The sequence below is a fragment of the Pseudocercospora fijiensis genome, assembly GCF_000340215.1.
Source record: "Pseudocercospora fijiensis CIRAD86 unplaced genomic scaffold MYCFIscaffold_1, whole genome shotgun sequence".
Taxonomy (NCBI): domain Eukaryota; kingdom Fungi; phylum Ascomycota; class Dothideomycetes; order Mycosphaerellales; family Mycosphaerellaceae; genus Pseudocercospora; species Pseudocercospora fijiensis.
In genome coordinates, this window is record NW_006921532.1 from 3,839,313 (window position 1) to 3,862,617 (window position 23,305).

The 23,305-nt window shown below is 51.2% G+C and overlaps 10 protein-coding genes across 10 annotated transcripts; 5 read left to right on the plus strand and 5 right to left on the minus strand.

The window, feature by feature from the left end:
* Nucleotides 1–2,236: 2,236 nt before the first annotated feature.
* MYCFIDRAFT_169724 (uncharacterized protein) lies at nucleotides 2,237–2,786 on the minus strand (the record flags this gene model as incomplete). The annotated part of the gene is made up of 6 exons (XM_007923043.1): nucleotides 2,237–2,283; nucleotides 2,324–2,368; nucleotides 2,400–2,473; nucleotides 2,508–2,551; nucleotides 2,582–2,701; nucleotides 2,724–2,786. 6 exons carry the CDS (start codon nucleotides 2,784–2,786, stop codon nucleotides 2,237–2,239), a joined length of 393 nt encoding a protein of 130 aa, XP_007921234.1.
* MYCFIDRAFT_48229 (carbohydrate esterase family 8 protein) lies at nucleotides 2,679–4,101 on the plus strand. The gene is made up of 4 exons (XM_007921832.1): nucleotides 2,679–3,247; nucleotides 3,314–3,345; nucleotides 3,411–3,521; nucleotides 3,589–4,101. Exons 1-4 carry the CDS (start codon nucleotides 2,816–2,818, stop codon nucleotides 4,001–4,003), a joined length of 990 nt encoding a protein of 329 aa, XP_007920023.1. The 5' UTR covers nucleotides 2,679–2,815; the 3' UTR covers nucleotides 4,004–4,101.
* Nucleotides 4,094–5,660, minus strand: MYCFIDRAFT_27526 (uncharacterized protein; the record flags this gene model as incomplete). Its single annotated transcript, XM_007921634.1, has 2 exons — nucleotides 4,094–4,879; nucleotides 4,953–5,660. 2 exons carry the CDS (start codon nucleotides 5,658–5,660, stop codon nucleotides 4,094–4,096), a joined length of 1,494 nt encoding a protein of 497 aa, XP_007919825.1.
* Nucleotides 5,661–6,504: 844 nt separating this feature from the next.
* On the minus strand, nucleotides 6,505–7,903 carry MYCFIDRAFT_209676 (uncharacterized protein; the record flags this gene model as incomplete). The annotated part of the gene is made up of 1 exon (XM_007923044.1): nucleotides 6,505–7,903. A coding segment is annotated over exon 1 (1,311 nt), but the record flags the coding sequence as incomplete, so codon positions are not given.
* A 300-nt stretch (nucleotides 7,904–8,203) lies between these two features.
* On the plus strand, nucleotides 8,204–9,580 carry MYCFIDRAFT_62636 (uncharacterized protein; the record flags this gene model as incomplete). Its single annotated transcript, XM_007922056.1, has 2 exons — nucleotides 8,204–8,298; nucleotides 8,356–9,580. 2 exons carry the CDS (start codon nucleotides 8,204–8,206, stop codon nucleotides 9,578–9,580), a joined length of 1,320 nt encoding a protein of 439 aa, XP_007920247.1.
* Nucleotides 9,581–12,466: 2,886 nt separating this feature from the next.
* Nucleotides 12,467–13,912, minus strand: MYCFIDRAFT_25692 (uncharacterized protein; the record flags this gene model as incomplete). The annotated part of the gene is made up of 1 exon (XM_007921522.1): nucleotides 12,467–13,912. A coding segment is annotated over one exon (1,446 nt), but the record flags the coding sequence as incomplete, so codon positions are not given.
* A 770-nt stretch (nucleotides 13,913–14,682) lies between these two features.
* On the plus strand, nucleotides 14,683–15,657 carry MYCFIDRAFT_29190 (uncharacterized protein; the record flags this gene model as incomplete). The annotated part of the gene is made up of 1 exon (XM_007921717.1): nucleotides 14,683–15,657. The coding sequence occupies one exon, from the start codon at nucleotides 14,683–14,685 to the stop codon at nucleotides 15,655–15,657; it is 975 nt and encodes a 324-aa protein (XP_007919908.1).
* A 2,677-nt stretch (nucleotides 15,658–18,334) lies between these two features.
* MYCFIDRAFT_209677 (uncharacterized protein) lies at nucleotides 18,335–19,220 on the plus strand. Its single transcript, XM_007923045.1, has 2 exons — nucleotides 18,335–18,634; nucleotides 18,686–19,220. The coding sequence occupies exons 1-2, from the start codon at nucleotides 18,445–18,447 to the stop codon at nucleotides 18,778–18,780; spliced, it is 285 nt and encodes a 94-aa protein (XP_007921236.1). The 5' UTR covers nucleotides 18,335–18,444; the 3' UTR covers nucleotides 18,781–19,220.
* Nucleotides 19,221–19,492: 272 nt separating this feature from the next.
* Nucleotides 19,493–20,227, plus strand: MYCFIDRAFT_125120 (uncharacterized protein; the record flags this gene model as incomplete). Its single annotated transcript, XM_007923046.1, has 2 exons — nucleotides 19,493–19,913; nucleotides 19,986–20,227. The coding sequence occupies 2 exons, from the start codon at nucleotides 19,493–19,495 to the stop codon at nucleotides 20,225–20,227; spliced, it is 663 nt and encodes a 220-aa protein (XP_007921237.1).
* Nucleotides 20,228–21,484: 1,257 nt separating this feature from the next.
* MYCFIDRAFT_192285 (uncharacterized protein) lies at nucleotides 21,485–22,735 on the minus strand (the record flags this gene model as incomplete). The annotated part of the gene is made up of 3 exons (XM_007923047.1): nucleotides 21,485–22,201; nucleotides 22,255–22,365; nucleotides 22,424–22,735. 3 exons carry the CDS (start codon nucleotides 22,733–22,735, stop codon nucleotides 21,485–21,487), a joined length of 1,140 nt encoding a protein of 379 aa, XP_007921238.1.
* Between the last annotated feature and the right edge of the window lie 570 nt (nucleotides 22,736–23,305).

The window sequence follows — 23,305 nt, forward strand, 5'->3', positions numbered from 1 at the left end:
AAGGAGCCTGCTTTACTATAGCCTCTAAATCTATATACTCCTTATCGCGGTATACCTATACCTCCGGTTAATTACTCTAAGCTTCTTAAGATAGCATTTAGCCTCGCTACTAGCTTTGCTAATTAATAGTATATCTAGCTAGGTTTAAGCTTAACTTTAGCTTCTTAGTCTTAGTCTCAACCTTAGTAAGAATTACCTATTCTAACTAGAGTTGCTGCTATACTTAGTACGCCGCTACGAAGTCTTCTACGATAGTTCTTTAAGTAGGTAGCAAAGCAACCGGAATAGTTAGAAGCAGAAGACAGTAAGCAGCTTATTAAGATAGAAGATTACTTTATAAAGGAACGATATAATTGTAATTAGATATATACGCTGTCGATAAAGATATAGAAGGAGCTAGGCTTCTTTAAAGGCGACTATAGCTCTATAAGAGATAGCCTAAAGCGCTTTTAGAAGCAGAAGTTAGCTAAGAGGAGCGGTTAGCTTATAAGGCGATTACGATATTTATAATAGAGAAATAGCTACTTTTATTAGGCGAGATTAAGTAATAGTTTACTACCAAATTGATGACTTAACGGCCTAATTTATCCTCCGCTAGATATGCTATAATCGCCGTCGTCGCTATTAAGATCTCCGCTAAAATTTCCGGAAGTACGTAGTATATATAAAGCGGGACTATCCGCTTTACGCCTAGTAGCCTCCCTTACGTTCTTATACTACTATATTGCAATATTATAATAAGAAAATTAATACGGAGCTTTAGATATATATTCTTAAGGAGCTTATTAATTTTTATAATATATTATAGACGTAGTATAGTGCTATACTAGCAGAGTGTCGAAGCTAAGTAATATATTATCTAGCTTAACTCTATTAACGTTGTAACCGCTATATTTAAAGAGTTTACGCACATCTATACTAGCAATATAGTCTAGTGCCTATACAAGAAAGTTAGCAAAGTTAGCGTATTCCTTCTATCGGTCCTTATTCTTCTTTATCTATATTTTAAGTACGTTAAAGGTCTGTTCGATTAGATTAAGATCTAGTAAGTATAGCGGCAAATACTCGAGTCTATAGCTAGCTAAAGTAACAATATCTTCTACGTTATCGCTATAGTAGATTAAGCAGTTATCTATAACAAAGATTATATTACGACCTTTAAGAAGAGGTAAAACCTTATTCTCGAGCTAGTTATCGAATATAACTTAATCTACGGCTCCTTCTATATATAGAGTATAAGGTAGGTATCTATTAATAGTTAGAGCCGGTAATACTAACATCCTCTTCTATCGCTATATATACTAGAAGTCGTAGCAATCTATACCCTTTAGAGACTATCTATATTTGCGGTATATAGTCTTCTTATTTAAAGCAGTCTTATCTATAAACACTAACTTCTCGATAGGCTAATCTTTATACTTCTCGCTCTAGACCGCCCTATTCTTCGTATTACGCTCTAAGGCGATCTTGCGCGAGGCTTTACGGCTCTAGTTTATTACCTTCGTAAGAGTACGGTAGATAGTCTTTAGCGATACTATTATATCGAAGTTGTCGTATAGCTTGTAAGCTATTTCTTCGAGGTATGCCTCCGGTCGATTAGTTAAGTACTAGTATTCTTCTAGCTACTAGCGCTTATAACTTAGTAGAAACATTAACTTTCTATTAGTTTACTTACCTTACGCATCTCCGCCGTTATCGCTAATTGCGGACCCGATTTGCCTCGAATTAGGTAGTAACACTCGCTAAATAAGTTATAATTTATATACTATCGATATAGCGTCGAAACCGCGACTCCGGACTTCTTATAGATATCCTAAATGCTAAATCCGCCCTCGAATAGCTGCTTTACCTTTACCTTAGTCGCTAGCGGCATTTTAGTACTATAACTATTACGACGCGCCGGCGGCGCCTTACCTTACGACTTTCTACGTATTACTATTGCTATAAGAGATAGATAAACAATACCTTAGAGGGCTCTATACTATTAAAAATGCGACAATACGGTATATTAAGAAATGGCGGTGCGTAGCTCTGCGGAGGCTTAGCATTCTTACGTAACCCGAGAAACCTAGTAATAGAATTCGAAGACTATTTCCTATACCTGTATCTAAAAGACTAAAAGGTATAGTTAAATTAAAAAAAGGTATTCTATGCCCTTTATTTCTTTGTTAAAATCTCTATATCCGTATATCGCGTTCTTTTAAAAATATAGGTCGAAGGACTTGGAGGAATTCAGTCAACTTTGCGAGGAAAGAACACGAGTCATGTGCTTGGGTGGATCCACTAACCCGTGGTTGGCAGCATTTTGTGTTTTATACGCGACAGGCCGGTGTTTCGGGCAAGTTACTGTACCGAGGCGCATACTCGTCTTTCTGCAACGACATTATACTCCGCAGTACCTCGCAGACGGAAGAATTCACAGCAAGACTTTGGTCCTATCCCCTTAACGAATTCCTTGGTTAAGTCCGACGAACTAAAGTGGAGCAAGAATTGCTATTAAATGCTACATACGGCTTAAATCTGATCGATTCGTGCAATCAGAATCACCGCTCTAGTCGACATCCTAGTTTAGCCGACGAACGCCGGATGGCGACGAGTTTTCACAGGGGATCGCGTCAGAACCATGTCGCCTGCTCAGACGGAGTAGATGAACATCTCCATGTTGTATACAAGCTCGACAGAACCCGACGAAAATGTGTTTCTACGGCGCTTGACATCGCAACTTCCTTTTCTGTTGATGCTGCTCTCCGGATGATAAAACAGTTCCTCGCAGTATATTCCCGCATTAGGATCGACTACCATAACGAGCGGCACCATGAAGACATTTTTCGCCCTCTGGCCATTGCTCGGCATTGCCGCAGCCGCAGGCCGCACGAGCGCTCCATCTGGAGCTCTCGTTGTCGGTGGTAACGGCACTTACTCGACGATTCAAGCCGCAGTTGATGCCCTGTCGACCTCGTCATCAGAGGAGCAGATCATCTTCATTCACCCCGGCACTTACAAGGAACAAGTCTACATCGATTCACTCAGCGGCCCATTGACCATCTACGGCTCCACCTCAGACACTTCCTCGTACGGCTCCAACGAAGTCATCATCACCGCGGGCGAGAGTCAAGAGACACAATCCAACAACGACCTTACAGCCACACTCCGTGTCCACACCAGCGGCTTCAAACTCTACAATGTAGATGTTGTGAACAGCTATGGAAAAGGTAGCCAAGCATTAGCACTTTCCGCCTACGCAGAGGTAAGCAGTCGTCATATATGCATGTTGAAGAAGGAGTCAGAGCTGACACGCAAGCTTCATGAACAGCATCAAGGTTATTACGCCTGTTCTTTCACCGGGTACGTTCCACATCTTCTTGGAAAATATCGAAATCCTTCTTGCTGCTAACAACGCCTCGCTCCAGATACCAAGACACCATCCTCGCACAAATTGGTGCACAGATATATGCCCAGTGCTACATTGAAGGAGCCACAGACTTTATCTTTGGACAAGAGGGCCAAGCTTGGTTCGAGGGGTGCGTTGTTCCCAAACATATCCAAGCTTCGATGACAAAAGACTAACATTGATTTCTCCTCTTGTAGATGTGACATTGGCGTCTTGGAAGCGTCGCAAGGATACATCACTGCTTCAGGAAGAGACTCTTCCAGCAGTGCCAGCTATTATGTGATCAATAAGTCATCCGTTGCGGCGGCTTCGGGGAACACGGTTTCGAGCGGAGCATACTATCTCGGAAGACCCTGGAGACAGTATGCTCGCGTTGCCTTCCAGGATACTGCGCTCTCGGCGGTGATTAATTCTGCTGGGTGGTCAATTTGGAACAGTGGCGACGAGAGAACCGATAATGCTGTATTCGGAGAGTACGGCAACACTGGACAAGGAAGTGAGGGTACCCGAGCGGCTTTTGCGACTAAGTTGAGTGAGCCAGTGGGCATTGCTGATGTGCTCGGAAGCGACTATGCCAGTGCTGCTTACTTTGATGCAGATTACGTAGGGTAGCTCTGATCTACTTGGACATATAGACTTCGCTTCGTCGGATGGGCACGGCGTGCTCATAACTGATGTTGTAGTATTCTACACGTCACCTTTTTATTTCGCCAGCAGGTATTCTCTTTGGTACAGCGTCTTCAAGACACCATAGACACCGCTTACAGGCCAGACGTTCCAGACTATGCTCTTCGCCCAGCCAGTCCATGTCGAAGTATCGAATCTGCCGGAAGCTTTGGTCAAGTCGACCGCAACCTTTTGGTACACATCCAGCAGATATGTCGCGTGGTATTTCTCCCGTAGAGCATCATACCATTTGCGGTCGTAAATTGACCAAAACTCGTCCTCTGTGTAGAAGGCTTGAGCGTAAAGCCATTTAATACCCCCAAGCTCACGCACTTTCTGCTCCAGCCTTCTATTTTCCTGAATGAACTTGCTGTAGTTTGTCGAACCAGGACCCCAAACTCCAATATTGACAAATGAGACAGCTTTGTCATCGGATGTCAGCTCTGGTGCCAGCTTCGGATGGAGTGGGACTTCTTCGCCTCGTTTGAGAGGACATAGCCATAATGGCTGAAAGCCAAACTCTGTGTCGACGAAGTCGACGAACTTTTCGACTCCTCCTCGTGGGAGCAGAAGATCCTGGACGATGTACTTGGAGGCGTGCCCAGAGGCGTGCAGCGCGTGATACATTACCCGAGTATGCATGAAATAATCCAAGGCCCATCTCGTGATCCTGTTGAATGGCACCAGGAAATATTGGTAAGCGTATTTGCCAGTCCAGAAAGCGCCTCTGTCATAACGGAAGAGATAATCCTTGACAAGAGTGGCCTCCTTGATCTCTGCAGAGCTACTGCCAGTCGTTCTGTCTACATGAATGTAGAACCACTATAAGTCACACGAAGGGTCAGTCAGCAGATGTGTGCGAAGTAATCAGAAGTGCGGCGGGTCCCATACGTACCGGGTCGGCTGCTCTGCTGAAGCTCTTCACTTTGACGCCAGGGGACGGTTCATCCACCAATCTTCCAGTCACAATGACACCTTTCTTTGGACCGTATTGTATACCATCAACGTAGTCGTTAAGCGGATCATTAACAACGGAGGCCATCTTGGTCAAAGCTTCTGCAATGGTATTGACAGGGTGATAGGTCATCTCAACGTAGCGTTTCGATTTGATAAGCCTGAGCTCGAAAAGCGTTGCGACTCCCAGGGTCCCGAAACTGCCTGCAGCTCCATGGAATAGATCTTCTCGCTCAGTGGGCGATGCTCTCACAATCTCTCCATTCGGCAAAACCATCTCTATCCAGTTTACGATCCGATCGAAGAAGCCATACTTGAAACCACTGCTCTCGCCTGCTGTGCCTGCAAAGCCTCCACCAACAGTGATCCCAGGAAACTCCATAACAACGGGTGGGAGAAGGCCATAGGGAGCCACAGCGTCAACCAATTCGTCCATGGCCACGTTCGGCTCCGCCAAGCAGGTCATCTTTTCGAGATCCACATTGAAGACATGATTCAATTTGGACGTATCGACAACGGTATTGGGGTCAACCTTGCGAGTCTGAGTTGTATTGGTGGAAGCATGGTATAGTCGAAACGGGACTTTTCGTTCGTAGAATGATGAGACTCTGGATACTATTGCCTGGACAGCTTCCTGGTGTGTCTCCATGCCGGCGACGAGCATGTTACGAACGTGTCACGTGGTCGAGTCCAAGGACGTGACGATGCCACTGCTATCAATCGACTGGGAGATGCAGATGTGAAAGCAAAACAGGATAAGGTAGGCAACGTCATTTCTTTGCATTGGGAAAGTGAAAGTCTGTCTCGGAGGGAAGCGACGGATGGCAGAGCCAATCACAATCCTGGTTCCGCAGTCGTTCCCACCTCCGCCATGATTGCGCTGACGTCTCGAAGAAACCACACCAATCCCACGGACCTCAGCCAACTCGGGTTGCTAAACACTACATACACTGCTCACGACAGCACAAGACTCGTGTGAGAACAGTCTCCTCCCTCCCGAGTTCCATATGCGGGATTGTATGTGTCCGCGACAGGTTCCTGTGAAGCAATGCTGGCAAGATCTGCGCTGTCTCCATAGCATAGCTTGTCAAAATTTGGTTGACTTGCGATTGCCATCACACTCCTGGAGGGAGACCTGATCATGCTGGGGCTTATCATGCCTCGTACAGCATGGTCCACACACTATCTTGACAAGGCAATGTCGTCGATGCGCAGAATCATCTTCACCGTCTCACTTGCCAGCTCGAATGCGCTCGTGCTGACCAGCAACGGCTGCATGACTCCTTCTCCAGATGCGCTCTTGTCGTCTCCGCCCATGACGCCCACGCCACCACGCTTGATGCTGACACCAACGTTCTTCTCGCCCTTTGTATGCCGTGCTCTCAATTCCGTCACCACCTTGATGCTGTTCAAGCCTGCATTCTCCGCCAGTGTGACTGGGATGATCTCCAGCGCATCGGCGAATGCCTTGAAGCACACGCTGTCAGGATAGGGCGATGTTAGCGCGTCTTGGCTCAGTTGCGTCGCGACTGCCATTTCTGGAGCACCGCCTCCAGGCAGGAGAGCTCGCTTCTTGACAAGACAGCGAATCACGCACATGGCGTCGTGCAAACTTCGCTCGGCCTCGTCAAGGATCAGCGTGTTGGCACCTCGTGCCACGATCGAGACGGTCTTGGGGGCATTCGGATTTGGATGCTTGACACCCGAGACTCGCACGTAACGAGAACCCAGGTTCGAAACCTCCTCGACCAAGTCTGCCGTGCCCAGCTTATCTTCGGTGAAGGAGTCGATGTCGGCGATCGGTTTGCAGCCTGTCGACTTGCAGATGAATTCTACTTCGTCTCGCTCGATATCCTTAACGCACATTATGCCTAGCTTGTAGAGGAAGTGTAGACTCAGGTCGTTCACAGCGTCCCTGAGGATGCTCTTCTGAATGAAGAGCACGTTGCATTTGGCCTTCTTGATTTTCTTGACCATGTTGAGGAGGTATGTTCGTTCTTCTTTGAGAATCTTGTCCATCTGCCTGTAGTCATTGACCACAATCTGATTCTCCATGTCTGGTTTTGGCGGACTGAGCTGGAATTGGATGAGACCTATTCTGGCTTTCTCTATCCGTGTGGGACCACCTGCACTCTTGATTGCTTGTTGGCTGAGGACCAGCCCATCCACCATTTCGGAATCATCGATCACACCGCCAGCCTTCTTGAGGATCCGCACGTTCCGTAAATCGACATTTTGAGCGTTTTGTGGGTTGATGGTTCGCAGGACAGCATCAACTGCCATAGGAGCCAGCTTGGGTTCTTGGGAGACGATCTTCGAGGAAAGCGATGTGGAGGCAGCTTTGAGGAGAGTTTGGCGGTCGGCAAGATTGATGGGAACGGAGATTTCTTCTAATATCTCTACTGCTCGGGCGGCAGCTCTCTGGAAACTCTCGCTGATGATTGTTGGGTGGATGCCTTTGGCGAGGAGACGCTCGGCCGCGCCTAGTAAACTGCCGGCAATGACAACGACTGAAGTGGTGCCATCGCCTGCCTCGATGTCTTGAGCATTTGCCAGATCCACGAGCATTTTCGCGGCGGGATGCATCACGCTCATGTCCTTGAGCATGGTGTTGCCGTCGTTGGTGATGATGGTCTCGCCTTTGCCCGTCTGAATCATCTTGTCCATACCACGGGGACCCAAAGAGGTGCGAATAGCATCTGCGACCGCTCTGGCAGCGGTGATGTTGGCTTCCCTTACTGCCTGCGGCTTGGCCTTGTCCTTGAAGGCATTGTTGCCAGCGTTGGCCGGCGCTCCTTGCGCCATGTTTGATGTATGAAGTGCACCTGGTTCCGCGTGTATTATATATGTACTTCCGGTGAATGTGCGGGTGTTTCTAGGCGTGGTGGTGCTGCGTTTGCGTGGACGTGTGGACGTGTGTTTGGATAGACAAGAATTCTGAAGCTCTCTGCGCGATGCACGTCGGCAACGCCTTCGTCACGCTCCGATGCCTGCAGCGACAGTGCACCTACGAAGCTCTCACTACCAACGGACTACCAACTTCGACCTTTAGGTTACCACTCACGACATCGCACTTTGGCTTTCATCACCGCGCACATCTCTCCTCCATCTCGGACCCATCCACCCTCCGCACCAGCTCTATACGATCCCGACCCTCAACAGTGACGCCTACACCATCCAAACACCGCCGCGATGCCATCGGCGACAGGCCAGAACTGGGAGAAGTACCAGAAGAAGTTCGCCGACGACGAGCAGGAAGAGAAGAAGATCACACCGTTGTCTGATGAGTATGTTGTGCCGCCTTGCGCCGTGCACTGCGAACATGGTGGCTAATAATCACACAGGGACATCCAAGTGCTCAAGACATACAACTCTGCCCCATACGCCACAGCACTGAAAGATCTGGAGAAAGCCATCAAGGAGAAGCAGACGTCAGTCAACGAGAAGATCGGCGTCAAGGAATCAGACACCGGACTCGCACCTCCGCATCTATGGGACATCGCCGCTGACCGACAACGCATGAGCGAAGAGCAACCATTACAAGTCGCGAGATGCACCAAGATCATTCCCGATGAGAAGGACAGTGAGAAGAGCAAATATGTCATCAACGTCAAGCAGATCGCCAAGTTCGTCGTGAACCTTGGAGACCGAGTGTCGCCCACAGATATCGAAGAGGGCATGCGCGTGGGAGTAGACCGGAACAAGTACCAGATCATGTTGCCTCTTCCGCCCAAGATCGACCCGAGTGTCACCATGATGACCGTCGAGGACAAGCCCGATGTCACCTATGGAGATGTGGGTGGCTGCAAAGAGCAGATTGAGAAGCTACGAGAAGTCGTTGAGATGCCGCTCTTATCGCCAGAGCGCTTCGTTAACCTGGGCATCGATCCACCAAAGGGTGCTCTGCTTTACGGTCCTCCAGGAACCGGTAAGACGCTTTGCGCCAGAGCGGTGGCTAACAGAACTGATGCCACATTCATCCGTGTCATTGGGTCCGAGCTTGTGCAGAAGTACGTCGGAGAGGGTGCACGAATGGTCCGCGAGCTCTTTGAGATGGCGCGCACGAAGAAAGCATGCATCATTTTCTTCGACGAAATCGATGCTGTCGGAGGTGCTCGTTTCGATGACGGCGCAGGCGGAGATAACGAAGTTCAGCGAACTATGCTGGAACTTATCACACAACTCGACGGTTTCGACAGCCGGGGAAATATTAAGGTCATGTTCGCCACTAACAGACCTAGCACACTGGACCCAGCTCTCATGAGACCCGGTCGAATAGATCGAAAGATCGAGTTTTCACTGCCCGACATGGAGGGTCGTGCCAACATCCTGCGAATCCACGCCAAGTCCATGTCAGTAGAGCGCGACATCAGATGGGAGCTCATTTCGCGTCTGTGCCCGAACTCAACCGGTGCTGAGCTGCGGTCTGTAGCTACAGAAGCTGGCATGTTCGCCATTCGCGCGCGAAGAAAGGTGGCTAGCGAGAAGGACTTCTTGAGCGCTGTCGAGAAGGTCATTCGAGGAGGACTCAAATTCAACTCGACCGCAGCGTATGCCCAGTACAATTAGGGGACTTGCTTGACCCGTCCGATCGGAGCATTCACTACAGCGCGGCGTTGATTTACATGTACTAGGCCCAGACCCACAGCTCCAAGGAAGAGCTTGTACGATTATACTTACTAGAGATGGGAAGTTCCCAAACGATAGCGTGTATCTCAGGACTCACGGCTACGATATGAAAATACAACACCGATGCTTGTCACCGCTGCGCTATATCATGGCTGTCGGCCGGCTCCTGCTCAGCCGGCCGATGAAGCTTCCTGTCTGAACTCAATTTTCCGTGCAGCTAAACGACGCTCCATCATGTGGGTTTCCATCGTAACAACGCGCGCGCTTCGACACGGCTCAGTTCGCCTCGAGAATGCTGTTTCTGATGTAACACCGATCGCTGTGCTATTATGGCCGCTTCGCGAGTTCTTTCCGGCTACTTAGCGGCGACCCGTGCGGCCTTGGTCTTGGTCTTGGTTCGCATTGAGGCGCAGCCGGCTTAGCAGCTATCCCGCCTGCACTTCATGCAGCCTCGTTGGCCTTACACCAGGCAAGTTCTGCACCAGGCATTCGTTCTTTCACCAAGCGAAGTTTTTCGGCGGCCCTTCCGCTCACTCACGCTTACAGATGACAGGTTGAAGTCCAGTCAAAGGACGGAATCTCCATGTGAAAGGGTCCCAAAACTCCAGGAGCTCGGCTTAGAGTATCAACCTTAGCGAAAACAAGGCGACTATAGGCGCAATCAGGACGTCTGCCAGAGCTCTCAATTCCGGGTCACCTCCTGATATGGTGCTGAAAAGCCGCCATGTCCTTCCTGGATGTCACATAGCCTGCTGATCCTTTGGGGGCGCTTCAGCGCATGACTGGAGCGAACGGGTGTGCTTCCAATCAATGTCGATCTACAGTCTGCAGGCTTTTAAATGCATTATACCGGTCGCTGCACTCCGCATGTTGGCTCTACCATTCCGATCGCCCCGATGTGCATATACCATCTATATAGCACATACACATGGCTGAAGCTTGTGGAGACATTTGAACTGCTGCACAGCCTTCCGTCGGCTCTCCTGGTGATAAGCCGCTGCACTCTGATGCCATCATTACCCATCCTGCTCGAGCGCTATCGGATGGTCTAAACAAGGCAGACAACATGAATGACTCTTCGAAGCTCTCGATTGTGAATACAAGCCCTCTTCGTGACTGTCATTCACGTTGCAATTCTATGACCACTGCAATTCTTCCCCTTCTTGACCCTCGCAGCGATATACGATTGACCCCCACCTGGGCAATAGCATACATCTATCTTCAAAGGAGAGCACCCGACCCTACATAGTATATTAATCAAAGGAACAAATCACATCAAGATGGGAAGCAATGCGCATCACACAGCAAATACCAACGAAAACGATGAGTACAGAATGGCGCAACGACAGCACGACATGATAGCAGAAATCCCGACCAACGTCGATCGCCATCGACCACCGGTCAGAAACGACGATAATGCATATCGCTGCGCTTGTAGGTGTGGCTGCCAATGTAATTGTGGCTGCACATGCAATCGTGCCTCAAACGATATCGATCTGACCGAAGCTGTGAATGGCCAAGGCTCGAACATCCAGCAACACCACCACTACAAGTCCGCAGAGACCGGAGACGAATATGTGCATAGTCCAGAAGGCGCGGAGGATCATCTCATCGAAGTCGGCCATTTCGGTCATATTCCAGAGAAAGAGATCTTGCGAGCTTTATCCAGACACAGACGTCACCACGGGATCTTACCCTCTGAATACTCACCTTTCACAATTCCAACCGCAAGCTCGATGATTGTGGAGGCTAGTAATGACAGTGACGACACTGCTTCTTCGGTACTCAGTCATCTGAGCTACAGATCTGCTGGCTCTTCTTTGCTTGGCTATACAGGTCATTGGCTTGATCAGATCGGCATGACGACTTTCACAAGTGGACTCAGTACTGTGTACAATCCTCTGGTCTTGACCCCGGACTATCCTGTTCAACTCGAAATTAGCGAGCGTGATCTTCGTGATCTGCCGAGCTTCGATTCAGGGTTTTTGTGGGAGAAGATTTGAGAGGTCGGCCATGTCCATGTTTTGACGAGTTTCGTGATCCTTTGCTGTGATGAAGACAGCACGATGCCCGTGCCTTTTACGCGGTGTCCCGTTTGTATGATCACGATTGGACTATTTTGGAATGTTTTAGGAGAGATATAGTCAGCGATATCAAGACAGAAATGACATTTGCTGCATCTGTATGTACAGGGTGGTTTCTCACAATGTTCCGTTAAGCCGACAGTCCTTGAGTACTTCTCGTATACAACGCCAAACACGTTGATGATATGCTTACTTTAGGACATCAGTCTTCAATGTCATCATCTTCTAGCACAAGCTTGTCAACCCGACTTTCCATCGGAGGAAGCTTCACTCCTTCGAAGATAACAGGAGGCTTCTCTGGCCGGCGTCGTTTCCGCGGTGTCGTAGGCGCCCGGTTGGAGTCAACATCAGGCCGGTCCGTAGACCACTGCTCAACGTTTTCGGCCGCTTCACCCTCCTCCATATCTGCTTCGTTGTCGTCTCCTGGTAGTGAAATACCATCGAGGCGTGTTATTGCGGTGACTTGGTCGCATAATGAGCGCGAGAGTAATGAAGCCTTTGGTCCACTCAAGATCTGGGCCAAATAAGGCAGCCGATCCATCAGCATCTCGTGCTTGGCCTCCTTGCTGAGTTGGGGCTGGACATCAATATCTTGTTTACCCCCGGCATGATTGGCCGAACTCAACGACGAATTGTTCCTCCAGCCCTCGACCCCATTGGTGGACTGAGACTTCGTGGCTCTTGATTTAGCAGCGCCAGCAGCTCCCTTATCTGCTAGTTTACGTGTCACTACATCGAGTTGCTCCTCCAGTTCTTCTCGCTTTCGCCAGAGCCTGAGCGATGCTGGGTAGAACATCTTGAATGCATCGCCTCGTCTTCCGTTAGTCGGTTCCGCACGATGGACAGGATACGGCAGGCTGAACAAGACACCTCGAACAGCCACCTGGAACGCGAGCTCATCTTGACGCAAAGTGTCGGCCGCTGATCCAGAAAACGCTCTGGTGCCGAAGGAAATGCGATCAAGAGACATCAGATCGGCGTCTGACATATTGTCAATGCATCCACTCATGCTGTCCAGGGTCTCTTCTGCAGACGCGCTACCACAAGACAAGACGTAATTCTCGTGCAGGGAGGCCACAAATGTAGATGTGTCCGTGCCGAGCTCATCGATCAAAGTGTCCGGATTCGTCTCGGGCATTTTGCTCCGCCGATGCTGAGGCAGCCAAGCTGGCGGTTGTGCGAGCCCACTTCGATGTTCTGGATCCGTTCGCTTATTGTAGACGACTTTGCCAACGGCGTGGAAGATTCCTAGACTGCTCTCACGATTGCTGATTAATTTCATGGCTTCTTCTTCCGCGTTCGTGAGAGGTGCCAGGCTCTTGGACAGTCTGGACGTTTTGGGCTTCGTGAAAGTGACCTTGCTTGACCACTGACCATCATCTCCACGCACGCAAAGGAATTCCAAAGACGAGACTGCACTTCTGATATCGCCGCTTTCAGCCAGACGTTCAATAATCTGAGGGCCTGGCGTTCGGCGACGGCCGGACTTTCGAGCCTCTTTCACCACGATTGTCTCAAGTGCTTTCACCATGTATGTATGTGCGATTGGGTTGAACTCGATAATGTTGATGTACGGGTTTGTGTTGAGCTCTGGGCCTAGAAGTCGATGGGCCGTGAAACTGTCCGCTGTGGCAGTATTTGTTGATAGTAAGGTCTCGGAGATGACCATGATCATAGGAGTTGGCATCGAATCGTTCGAGACTGTCGCAGAGACGTATTGTGCCAAGGTGGAGCGAAAGGACTGCAGTGTGCTCGATGTTCTTGAGAAAGTATTTGGAAACTCTTCAACGAGAATCGCTTGCGGTCGCTTCTTTCGATCGTTTTCCTCGCTGACCGGCGGTAGAAGATCCTTCGTATTCACATGCGAGCCGTTAGTCAATTTCAGTCCCGACAATTTGCCAGCGCGGACGACAAACTCCTCAAATCGAGCCGCGGCAGAGGTAGTGCCATCTGATTCCACAGCACCTGGATCTCGCCATTCGAGGAGCTCGATGCCTAGCTCCTGAGCAAGAAGTCGTACAGTAGTAGTCTTGCCAGTACCTGCAGGACCTTTGAGCACGAGGATCTTGTGACGCTTGCCTTTGAAAGTCGCTTCCAGCCACCCGCGAACGTCAGCTGCCTTGCGCTTGTGGACTGCCAATTCAGAGATGTCGGCGGGCGCGAATCTCTCGGTCCAGGGTCTCCCATCGTGCTTCAAATTGGACACAGTCGCCTTCTTGTCATCGTTGCTCGTTTGCCGGAATTTTTGAGTGGCTGCAGGTGGTAAGCTGGCGTCGTCCTCGAGGCTTTGAATACGACCGAATTTCCGCTTGCGAACGGCCAAAGCTGTACTTGAGCCTTGAGAGAGCGTGGTCGTCGAGGAGTCCTTACGCAATCCACCTTCGTCAGAGTCATCTTCGATAGCCTCCACTTCGTGGTGTAGAGCGGCAGCTTTGTCCAATCCGGGTGTACTTTGCGACGCTTGTTGTCGTTGTGTTGCTGCATTGAAGAAGGAATAGATTGGCTTGCCACTTTGCGTGGGAGAGTCCGTTGGGACGCCTCTCGTCTTAGACTTGCCTTTCTGTGGAGATGGCCGAGCTGTCTCCCTGCGACGTTTCGCTGGCTTCTGCGACGTGGCAGATGTTCCCACGCCGTCGTCGACCTTACCATCATCGTCGTTGCCGTCCTCGACATCTGATGACACCACCACCGCCTTCTTGCGGACAGCTCGCCGGGCCATCCTGTGTGGAAACGCCTATTGCGGCGCGGGGTACAGCCTCAGTCGCATCCCCAAGACGAGAGACGAGATGTCATTTGGGCTGATAAGGATAGTGTCCATGACCCCGAGGCAGCAGGCAGGCACAGCACAGACGAGGTGCTGATGTCACGTGAGCGTGTACCAAAAGTCGCAAGCTCTGCCATGCAATCCTCTTTCGCGTCCTCCAGTGTCTTGGTCCTTTCTACAAACGTCCTCGAGACATGTCCAAAAGACTCAGGACACTGGAAAACTTCTTCAGTCCGCCTCCGGTGAAAAGGGCAAAAGCAGAAAACGCTGGAAGAAACAGTGGCCAAGGACAGCATGACCCAACGCCACAAGAATACTCCAAACACCTCACGTATCCATTCTCAGTGCCAGGATTGCCTGCCAGCCTTAGAGATGCACTCAATTTCGCGCCAGCAGAAGAAGGACGCCCCATCAATGATCAACCCGATCTGGATCTTGTCTACTACCAGCCATACATCCCGAAGGAAGTGCAACGAGATCTGTTCCAGTTCTTACGAGACGAGCTTTTCTTCTACAGAGTGAAGTACACGATCAAGCGTGGCCCAGTCGATACTCAGATCAATACACCTCGATACACCACTGTATTTGGCATTGATGAGACGGCACGATTCAACCAAAACGGCGTGCCTGTAGATGCACTCACATCCAAGGTTTTGCCCAGAACAGCGTACAAATGCCAGCCTCGACCCATCCCTGACTGCCTAGACGTGCTTCGACAGCTTACCGAGAACGCTACGGGATGCAAATTCAACTTTTCGCTTGTGAACTACTATGCGTCCGGAGACGACAGCATTAGCTATCACAGCGACGATGAACGATTCCTCGGCGTTGATCCAGCCATCGCATCTTTCTCTCTTGGAGCAAAGCGCGACTTCTTGATGAAGCATAAACCTACCCCTGCCAAAGATGATTCTGAATCAACGCCGATGAAACTGCCGCTTGCTTCTGGCGACATGATATTAATGCGTGGGAAGACGCAGAGCAACTGGCTACATAGCATCCCAAAGAGAAAAGGCGGAGATGCTGACAAGGGCCGCATCAATATTACATTTCGCCGCGCTATGGTCAAAGGCGGCACTGAGAATTACTACCGCTACAATGTCGGCGATGGAGAAGCTTACAAATGGGACAATGTGAATCGAGAAATGAGTGTCTGGAAGCCCAGTTGAATTCTCACGACTTTGCTCTCCTGCCCAGAGAGTGTAGAGATATATACACTATTCTCACCAATGGAGCATTATACTTCAATGATGTGCGTGTATCTCATACGCATGGTCGATGCAGTTTAATTGGCGAGTGCACCAGAAGTGCTGCAAAATTGCCGAGAGCGATAAAATGCAACTTCGCTGCATGAGATTGCGTTTCACGGATCACACGCGTGCACAGGGGCTTGCTTGAAGATCAATCTGTACGACAGCGGTGTGTGCGACATTATTGCAAGAGATCAGCCCCAGGGGTTGGTGTCGGGTCAAGCGGTGAGAGGACCAGGTGTGCTTTGCAACAATGATCTCAATGGCACGCGAGCGGTGCCTGCTTGGGACCAGGAACCAGATTCTGGTATGCACGAGGCAACGACTAGGTGGTGCTCGGTGACAGGTCCGTTGGCGTTGGCGTCGGCGCTGAGGCAAGATTCGCAGGCGCATCTGCAGTGGCTGCAGCGCGTAACGGCATGATGCTGGGTTTGCGGAGGCGGAGGCTGCTGACGTGAGCGTGCTCCAATAAGACGTCTGCCGCGGTCTCTGAAACTGTCGACGTGATGCTGCACTGCACAGAAGACACGCAGACACGAGAGTCACAGCAAGGTTGTTCCGACGAATGGCGGATTGTGCTGCGCTCAGGGCCGGGGGGGTTTCGGGGCGGAGCGGAGCGGAGCGGAGCGGAGCGTGAGCTTCCTCCCAGCGCGCAGTGCAACGAGCAGGCACAGGGGGATAGATGATAGATGGTGTAGAAGCACGATGTCTATCGGAAGCGCACGATGGATGCTCCGCAGCATGATCGGATGTCCGCGCGTGCTGCTTTTGCTTTTGGGTGGACGAAGCACGTGCCGGGCCCCAGCAGGAGTCGTTCTAGGCTTCTAGCGCGAGCTCGGATTAACATTGACCAGCGCAGAACTTCAGCCAGGAGCCTCTCTCCTTTTCAGCCAATCTCTGTCTTCAGCCCAAACACCCAATCAATCGCGTTTGGGCAGAGCTCGGATTCTTGCCGTCGCCTGTGAATAATCACGAGCCAACAGAGTTGATACTGCGATACAGGTACGCCATCCCCATCACCATGCGCTTTTTGACGACGGTGACGCCAACCGCGCGACCGCGACCGCGACCGCACCGCGACCGCGATGCAGCACGACACATGGCGCATGACGTCGGGCACGAATAATGCCACGGCCATTGAGTGCGTCGCCAGAGACGATATGCTAACGTCGGTGCAGCCTTTCACGCCGCCCACACTCGACCAACACCCGCCCAGGTAAGTTGCGACACCAAAGGCATCGAGAGGCGCGCATCGCATTTTGCGCTCGAGCGGTCTGCGCAAGCAAGCGATAGCAACCGCAACAGCAAGCAACGACAACAACAACGCGCGGCAATGCGCCTTGACGCCTTCGCGTCCATCTCCATGCTGCCGCACCTCGATTATTTCCCTCCCCTCGAGCCCAGCGTCGTTCACTGTCACATGTGGCGCAGGCTTCGTCACAAATGTTATGCGCTGGCGACCGCCTCGATTGGATTTGATGCGCTGTCAAGCGCGGGCACTATGCAGCTCACCTCTGCCTCCCGCCGAATACTTGAAGCGCGTCACTAATGCTTGCGCCTGGTGCCTGTCTTCGAGAGTCTAGGAACTGTCGCTAATGTTTGGCCCAGTATTTAGTCTCCGTCACTGTTTCTCCGCAGCGCTGCGGTGCTGTGCCGCTGCCAGCCAGTGAGAGCTACGAAACACCTTCGACAACATACAATCCTCGTCCCAGAGCCCTTGTTGCGCCTCAGTGCCTGCGCCGCCTCGCCGTCCCAGAGCCCATTGCATCAGGCCAGCAGTGGCGGGAGCGGACCTTCCGAGAGGTCAACTTCACGCTGCATCCGCTGCAGGGAAGCTGGAGCTGCCTCTGGTCGCATCACTGTAGTAGCCCTTCCATGCGAAGCAGCCTTGGGCCGCCAGACAACACAGGCTGACAGCGCCTTCTCTCAGCTTAAGCTCGCCGCGCGCGCCATCGACCTGCGCCTCGCTCGACCCACGAACCTTGATTAGCCCTTCATCCTCGAACATCCATCATGGACTCATACGCGCAGTACCATCCTCAACAACCCTCTGCCTATCCACACGCCCACAACGGTCCCCAGAATCACGCTAGTCCAGTCATGCAGACTCAACCGCAGCCAAACTACGCGCAGCATCAACAGCCGCCTCAGATGGCACAGCAGCATATGATGCCTCAGATGGGCTATAATCCAGCGTATGGCATGAACACCCAGTATGGCGTTTCTCCCTCACAGGCCGCCGCCATGGCGACCGCTGCCGCCTCTGGCTATCCAGCCTACTCGATGCCAGATTCGTTGCCCGGATCCATGCCTCAAACGTCACCACGCCTAAACCAAGTCAAGACAGATGGCAGTATGCAACGGCCGAATCCGCAATCACCCAGACAAGGCCAAATGAACATCCCGAGCACCATGGCGACACAAATGCAGATGCCCTCGGCGCAACCGATGCCTCCCCAGATGCAGCAAGGCCAGATGGCACAGCAGCGGAGGATGTCTCACTCGGTCAACAGTCCTGCAGTGCAGAATCCAGGACAACCACCGATGGGTGCCCCACGTCCTCCAACTGCGAACCAGCAACCACAAGCTCCACCTCCGCCATCAGCCACGCACCAGCAATCTCCAGAAGTACCCGTTGCGGGTGCCAACGAAGAATCGCCACTTTACGTGAACGCGAAACAGTTCCACCGAATACTGAAGCGACGCATGGCACGACAAAAGCTAGAAGAGGCGCTCCGACTGACCTCAAAAGGTCGCAAGCCTTATCTCCACGAGTCACGCCATAACCATGCGATGCGCAGGCCGAGAGGGCCTGGAGGACGTTTCCTAACCGCAGAAGAGGTGGCGCAGATGGAAGCTAGGGAAGGCAATCTTGGTGGCGCCACCGACGCAAAAGGTGAAGACGACGGTTTCACAAATGGAACGGGAAGTGCTAAGCGGAAAGCAGACAACATGAGCAGCAGCGGCGCTAAGAACGATACCCCAACCAAGAAAACCAAGTTGGATGAGGATGAGGACGAGGATGAGAATGAAGATGGATGAGCTACCATCCAATTCGTGCTTCGATTCGTGTTAGGCCAGTTGTCGCGACGAACGTGGAAGACGATACTCGCAAATATGAGCATCGCATAGACTTGCGGCTTGGGATTTTTTCTTTTGTATGCATCTGGACAGATGGCCAACGGAACAGACAGGGAGGAAGACTGGAATTCGGAATACCCTCGCGCAAGTGATCATTTTGTGTTGATGATGTTACGCAGCGTCACTGGATCAGTCTGAATGTTTCATCGAATAGGCAGGAAGGTGGAGGAGTATCATGCTCGCGCAACAGGCGTTTACGGGAAGGAGTATACCCCTGTGCATCACAAAGTCGATTTCTCCGTCTGAACAAAGACGAATTTTGCAGGTGTATCAGTGCCATCGATATAGGAGAACAGAATGAACGGGCTCTTGAGTTTGACTGTGTCATGCTCGGAAAGAAGAATCTGGCTTCAGATATCTAATATGATCATGCGAAAGGCTGTAAATGACGAGCAGGCGAGGCAGATCTCAACACTGGGTCATGACGACTTGCCTTCTATTCTTTGATCAAAGCCCGAGTATCGTTGTCGCTGTGTATTGAGATTGGTGTTGATACGAAGGTCACATTGAGCGTGATTGGACGGACTTTACACACCTCCGAACTGCTCCGCATGCTGCCACCTCACGTCCAACCTGTATCTCCCACAAGCAATCTTTCAAAGCCCCCAAAAAAATGATCTGCCAAAGGTGCCTACGACAGCTGGCAAAGCGTAATGGCGTATCGTCAGTTAAAAGCGCCCGGAACTTCTCACATTCGACGGTGTCGCGATCACAAGCAGTATCCGCGCAGGAGACCACAGCAACGAATCCTCGTCCAAACGACAAGCCGGCCGCAACATCTACGTCTGCAGCACAACCTTTCAGCACACCTCTTACCCCCTCCGCCACCAAACCAAAGAAAAGCAAACAGCCCGCTCGCATCGCATCGAGCGTGCCCGCCGGAACAGTCTTGAAAGGCCTGAATTTCATGAAAAACAAACAAGATCCCATCGCGTTGGAAGACGACGAGTATCCCGCATGGTTATGGACAGCGTTAGAGAAGAAAGCAGACGCGACAGGCTCTGTAGGCGAAGACGCCGAGGGCGATCTCTTCTGTGCGTATAATTGAAAAAGAAAAAAAAATCCATCCGAGCAGGCAATAGAAATGCTGACGATAAAACTTACAGCGAAATCTAAAAAGCAACGTAGAATCGCCGCGAAAGCTTTACGCAAACAACAACTCCTCGACCCGGAATCGCTCGCGCCGAAAATTCCGCTGTATGAGCAGAGTATAGATTTGCCGTTTGGAGACGGCACTGTGCAGGGGAGTTTGCGGGCGAGTGAGGCTCGGGATGAATTGACGAGGGCTATGAGGCAGAAGAGGAGGAGTAAGATTAAGGAGGATAATTTTTTGAGGGAGATGAGATAGGTGTGTTTCTTTTTGATAGACGCTATGCTGCTTGGACCTATTGAGGGCTCGCAAGCTTGCGCAAAGCTGTAGATTATATGAAATTGCAAGAATTTGCGCTCGTCCCCATCCCGACCGAGAGGGATCTCTGGAAAGACGTGATGGATGCTTCGTTGCGATTTCTCCATCGTGCAGATTCGACCATCCAGAACCATCCGCTAGTAGCCCGGCGTGGCTGAGTTTCTGACTACGAATGAAGTAGCAGTACAGGCCTGGCGAACCAGGCCGGACACCTGGGTAGCCATGAGCTTTCGGATTGTGCTCTCTTGCGCCGAGACTTCTCCCGAGCACCACCACCTCAGCAATGTCGTAAAAATGAGACCATCGACAAAGCTAGGGTCGGAGCGTCCCTCAAGCTCCAATTGCTCAGCCCATTGACGCGAAGCACGAAAGAAACGGCAATGTGACCAGCACGTTACGATTCCACGTACAAAAGAAACCCCACTATTACGACAGGAAAGTACAACTCAATCCAACCACAAACGCCATATGCAACTCAGCAGGATGCGTCAAACCCCTCTTCTTGCGCTGACACACTTGCGCCTCCTCTGCCCATTATGCTGTTTGCTGCTGCTGATTGCCCTCTCGCTTCCACCTCCATCCCAAAACAAAAGAAAGCAACATTATGAAATCCGCTCCACCGCATCATCATACCTACCCCTCTCGCACGCTTCATGCTGCTGCCGGACTGCCGTTGCCAACGGACAAAAGGGAGGGGAGATTCAACATACCATGAAAGATTTGACGGACTAGGTCAACCGGTGACCACCACGTCTTCTGCTGCATTCCGTTTGCAATGGCAACACTCTTCAATGTGCTGTGGGCACTTGCGTTGGGACTAGAAAATGTCGCAAATGAGTCCTGTGGATGATCGAGCGTTTCTTCTTGCGCTCCTTTAGCATTCAAGTCCGTCAACGCTGCATAACAGGCATGGGAGAAGGATCTTACCGCTCGTAAAATTGTGATTATCGGGTGATGAGGTGGTGGTTGGTTTGACTTTGTGCAGCTTCCGAAGATCAGCAAGCAAGTCAGCGTCTTTGATCTGGTCGCCTTGAAGAAGATGCTTCGATACGCCGTTGCAGGCAGGAGTGAACGCAAAGAGAAGGCTATTGTGATGTGCTTTGACCCGCTGAAGATGAAAATCATGAGACTTGATATTGAGCTTGAGACGACTGCTTTTGGTCAGCTTCCATGCTTTCGTGCGAAGTGCAGCACAACCTACTTGATGAGGCCGTGATTAGCATTGGCTGGCGCGTTCTGCAGAGCGTTTCTCAATGTAGCTCTCGCATTTGAGAGGTTCTGCTGGGCGCTTTGAAGTTCGGCCTCGCTGTCGACAACGCTGGTGTGAAGGCCCTGGAGGAGCTGGATATCTTGCTGGTCGCGCGTTGCCGCCGAGACATTGTCTCCGTAAGTGTTGCAAAGCCCAGGCATCACTTTGGGATTGACAGAGGGTAATGTTGTGGAATCATCGCCGGATTCAAGCGCGAGACGTCGCGCGGTGTGCTCTTCTTGCCAGTCTGAGATCATTTGTTTCCGCAACGAAAAGTCTCGGCGCCACCAATGGTCGTCTGTCATTTCATCGTCAGAACTCTCTTCGGCGCATTGAGCGGCGTTCTGATTCCACTCAGCCTGCTTTATCTCACTGGCAGGGGAGGGATACCATGATTGTACTGGCGGATCGAGAAACGTGACCTTCTTGGGGCGACGCTTCGGAACGACGTTCTGCTGAACTGATGTGGCCGCTGCTGGCTGTGTGGAGGCTGCGGTGGCCCCTATCGACAAATCTGGCGCCGTGTTGTCGATGATCACCATCTGGAAGTCATTGATCATATCAGGCGTTGACAGTGCATTGAGCGCATCCTGTGGTATAACGATGCTCAAGCACATGGTGCTCGTGGATTCATCGTAGTCGTGCATATGATAAGGTCGTCCTCCCTACGAACGGACAGTCAGCAAGGATCCTGAAAAGGTGATGGATGACAGCTTACGGCTTTCGACATCTTATCCTTCATAACGTTCAAAAGTCCGCGGCATTCGGTGGAAGTGCCTCGGAACACCACATCGATGTCACGCAGTTGGTGATCACGAAGGTGCTGTGCCTGCAAGAGAACGAAGTCAGCAAATGTCTCGACAACCAGTCGCTTTCACGTCACTCACCCATCGCGCGCGCGCCTGCGGAAGAATTTTGGCCAGCGTTGGGCCTGCTGGCCACTGCGGGACTCTGTCTCTTGGAAGCGCTCCTTGTCCAGAGCGCGTTTGTCCAGGGCGCGGCGTCTTGTCGTCCACTTTGATCTCGTCGACGATCTCCTTGCGCTCTTCGGGCGTGACTGTATCGAGGACAATCTCGGTGATGTGATAAGCGGAGCGGCAATTGCTTTCGAAGATGCGATGATAAAGCACGGTCTTTTCCATGTTGTATGCTTCTTTGCTGGCCGTGCTCTTAGGCGGGCGCTTCTGCATTGCAGCCATCTGGGCGGCGAGCGGGCGAGCAGTCCTCGTCGTCGTACTCGCCAGTGGTCGAGGGTGCTGCGCCGTGTTCTGACCCAGAAGTTGGCGAAGAAGAGCTATCATGTCCAATCGATGAAGCGACTGTAAATGACAGAGTATAGCGTGCCGTTTAAGCTGCTGAGAGAAGAGAAGATGCTGCGGTGAAGTGAAAGTCAACAGTGAAGGTGAAGTTGTCACGGTCGTGTGTTGTGGCGTGTAACCTGTTTTTAAACATGCGCGAGCTAACGGTCGAAGCACCAACGAGGAAGGAGCGGCTTCATTGACAATCGATTGTCGAAGTAGGCGCATCTCTTGGGCTACTACCGCATGCCGAGTCCTTTTGTAATCACCATGTCGACGGTTTATCGACGGTGTATGCTTATGATCTTCATCCCCCTTAGCTGTGCTTGAGCAGCAGATATACCTGCAGCAGCACTTTTAGCAGCACTCAACGGAGAGATTTAATCTCGTACAGCCCTGCTCAGACTCTGAGCTCACCTCAATTTTGGAAATATATTTGACGGCAACGCCAGGCGCTGTGGCCCATTCGAA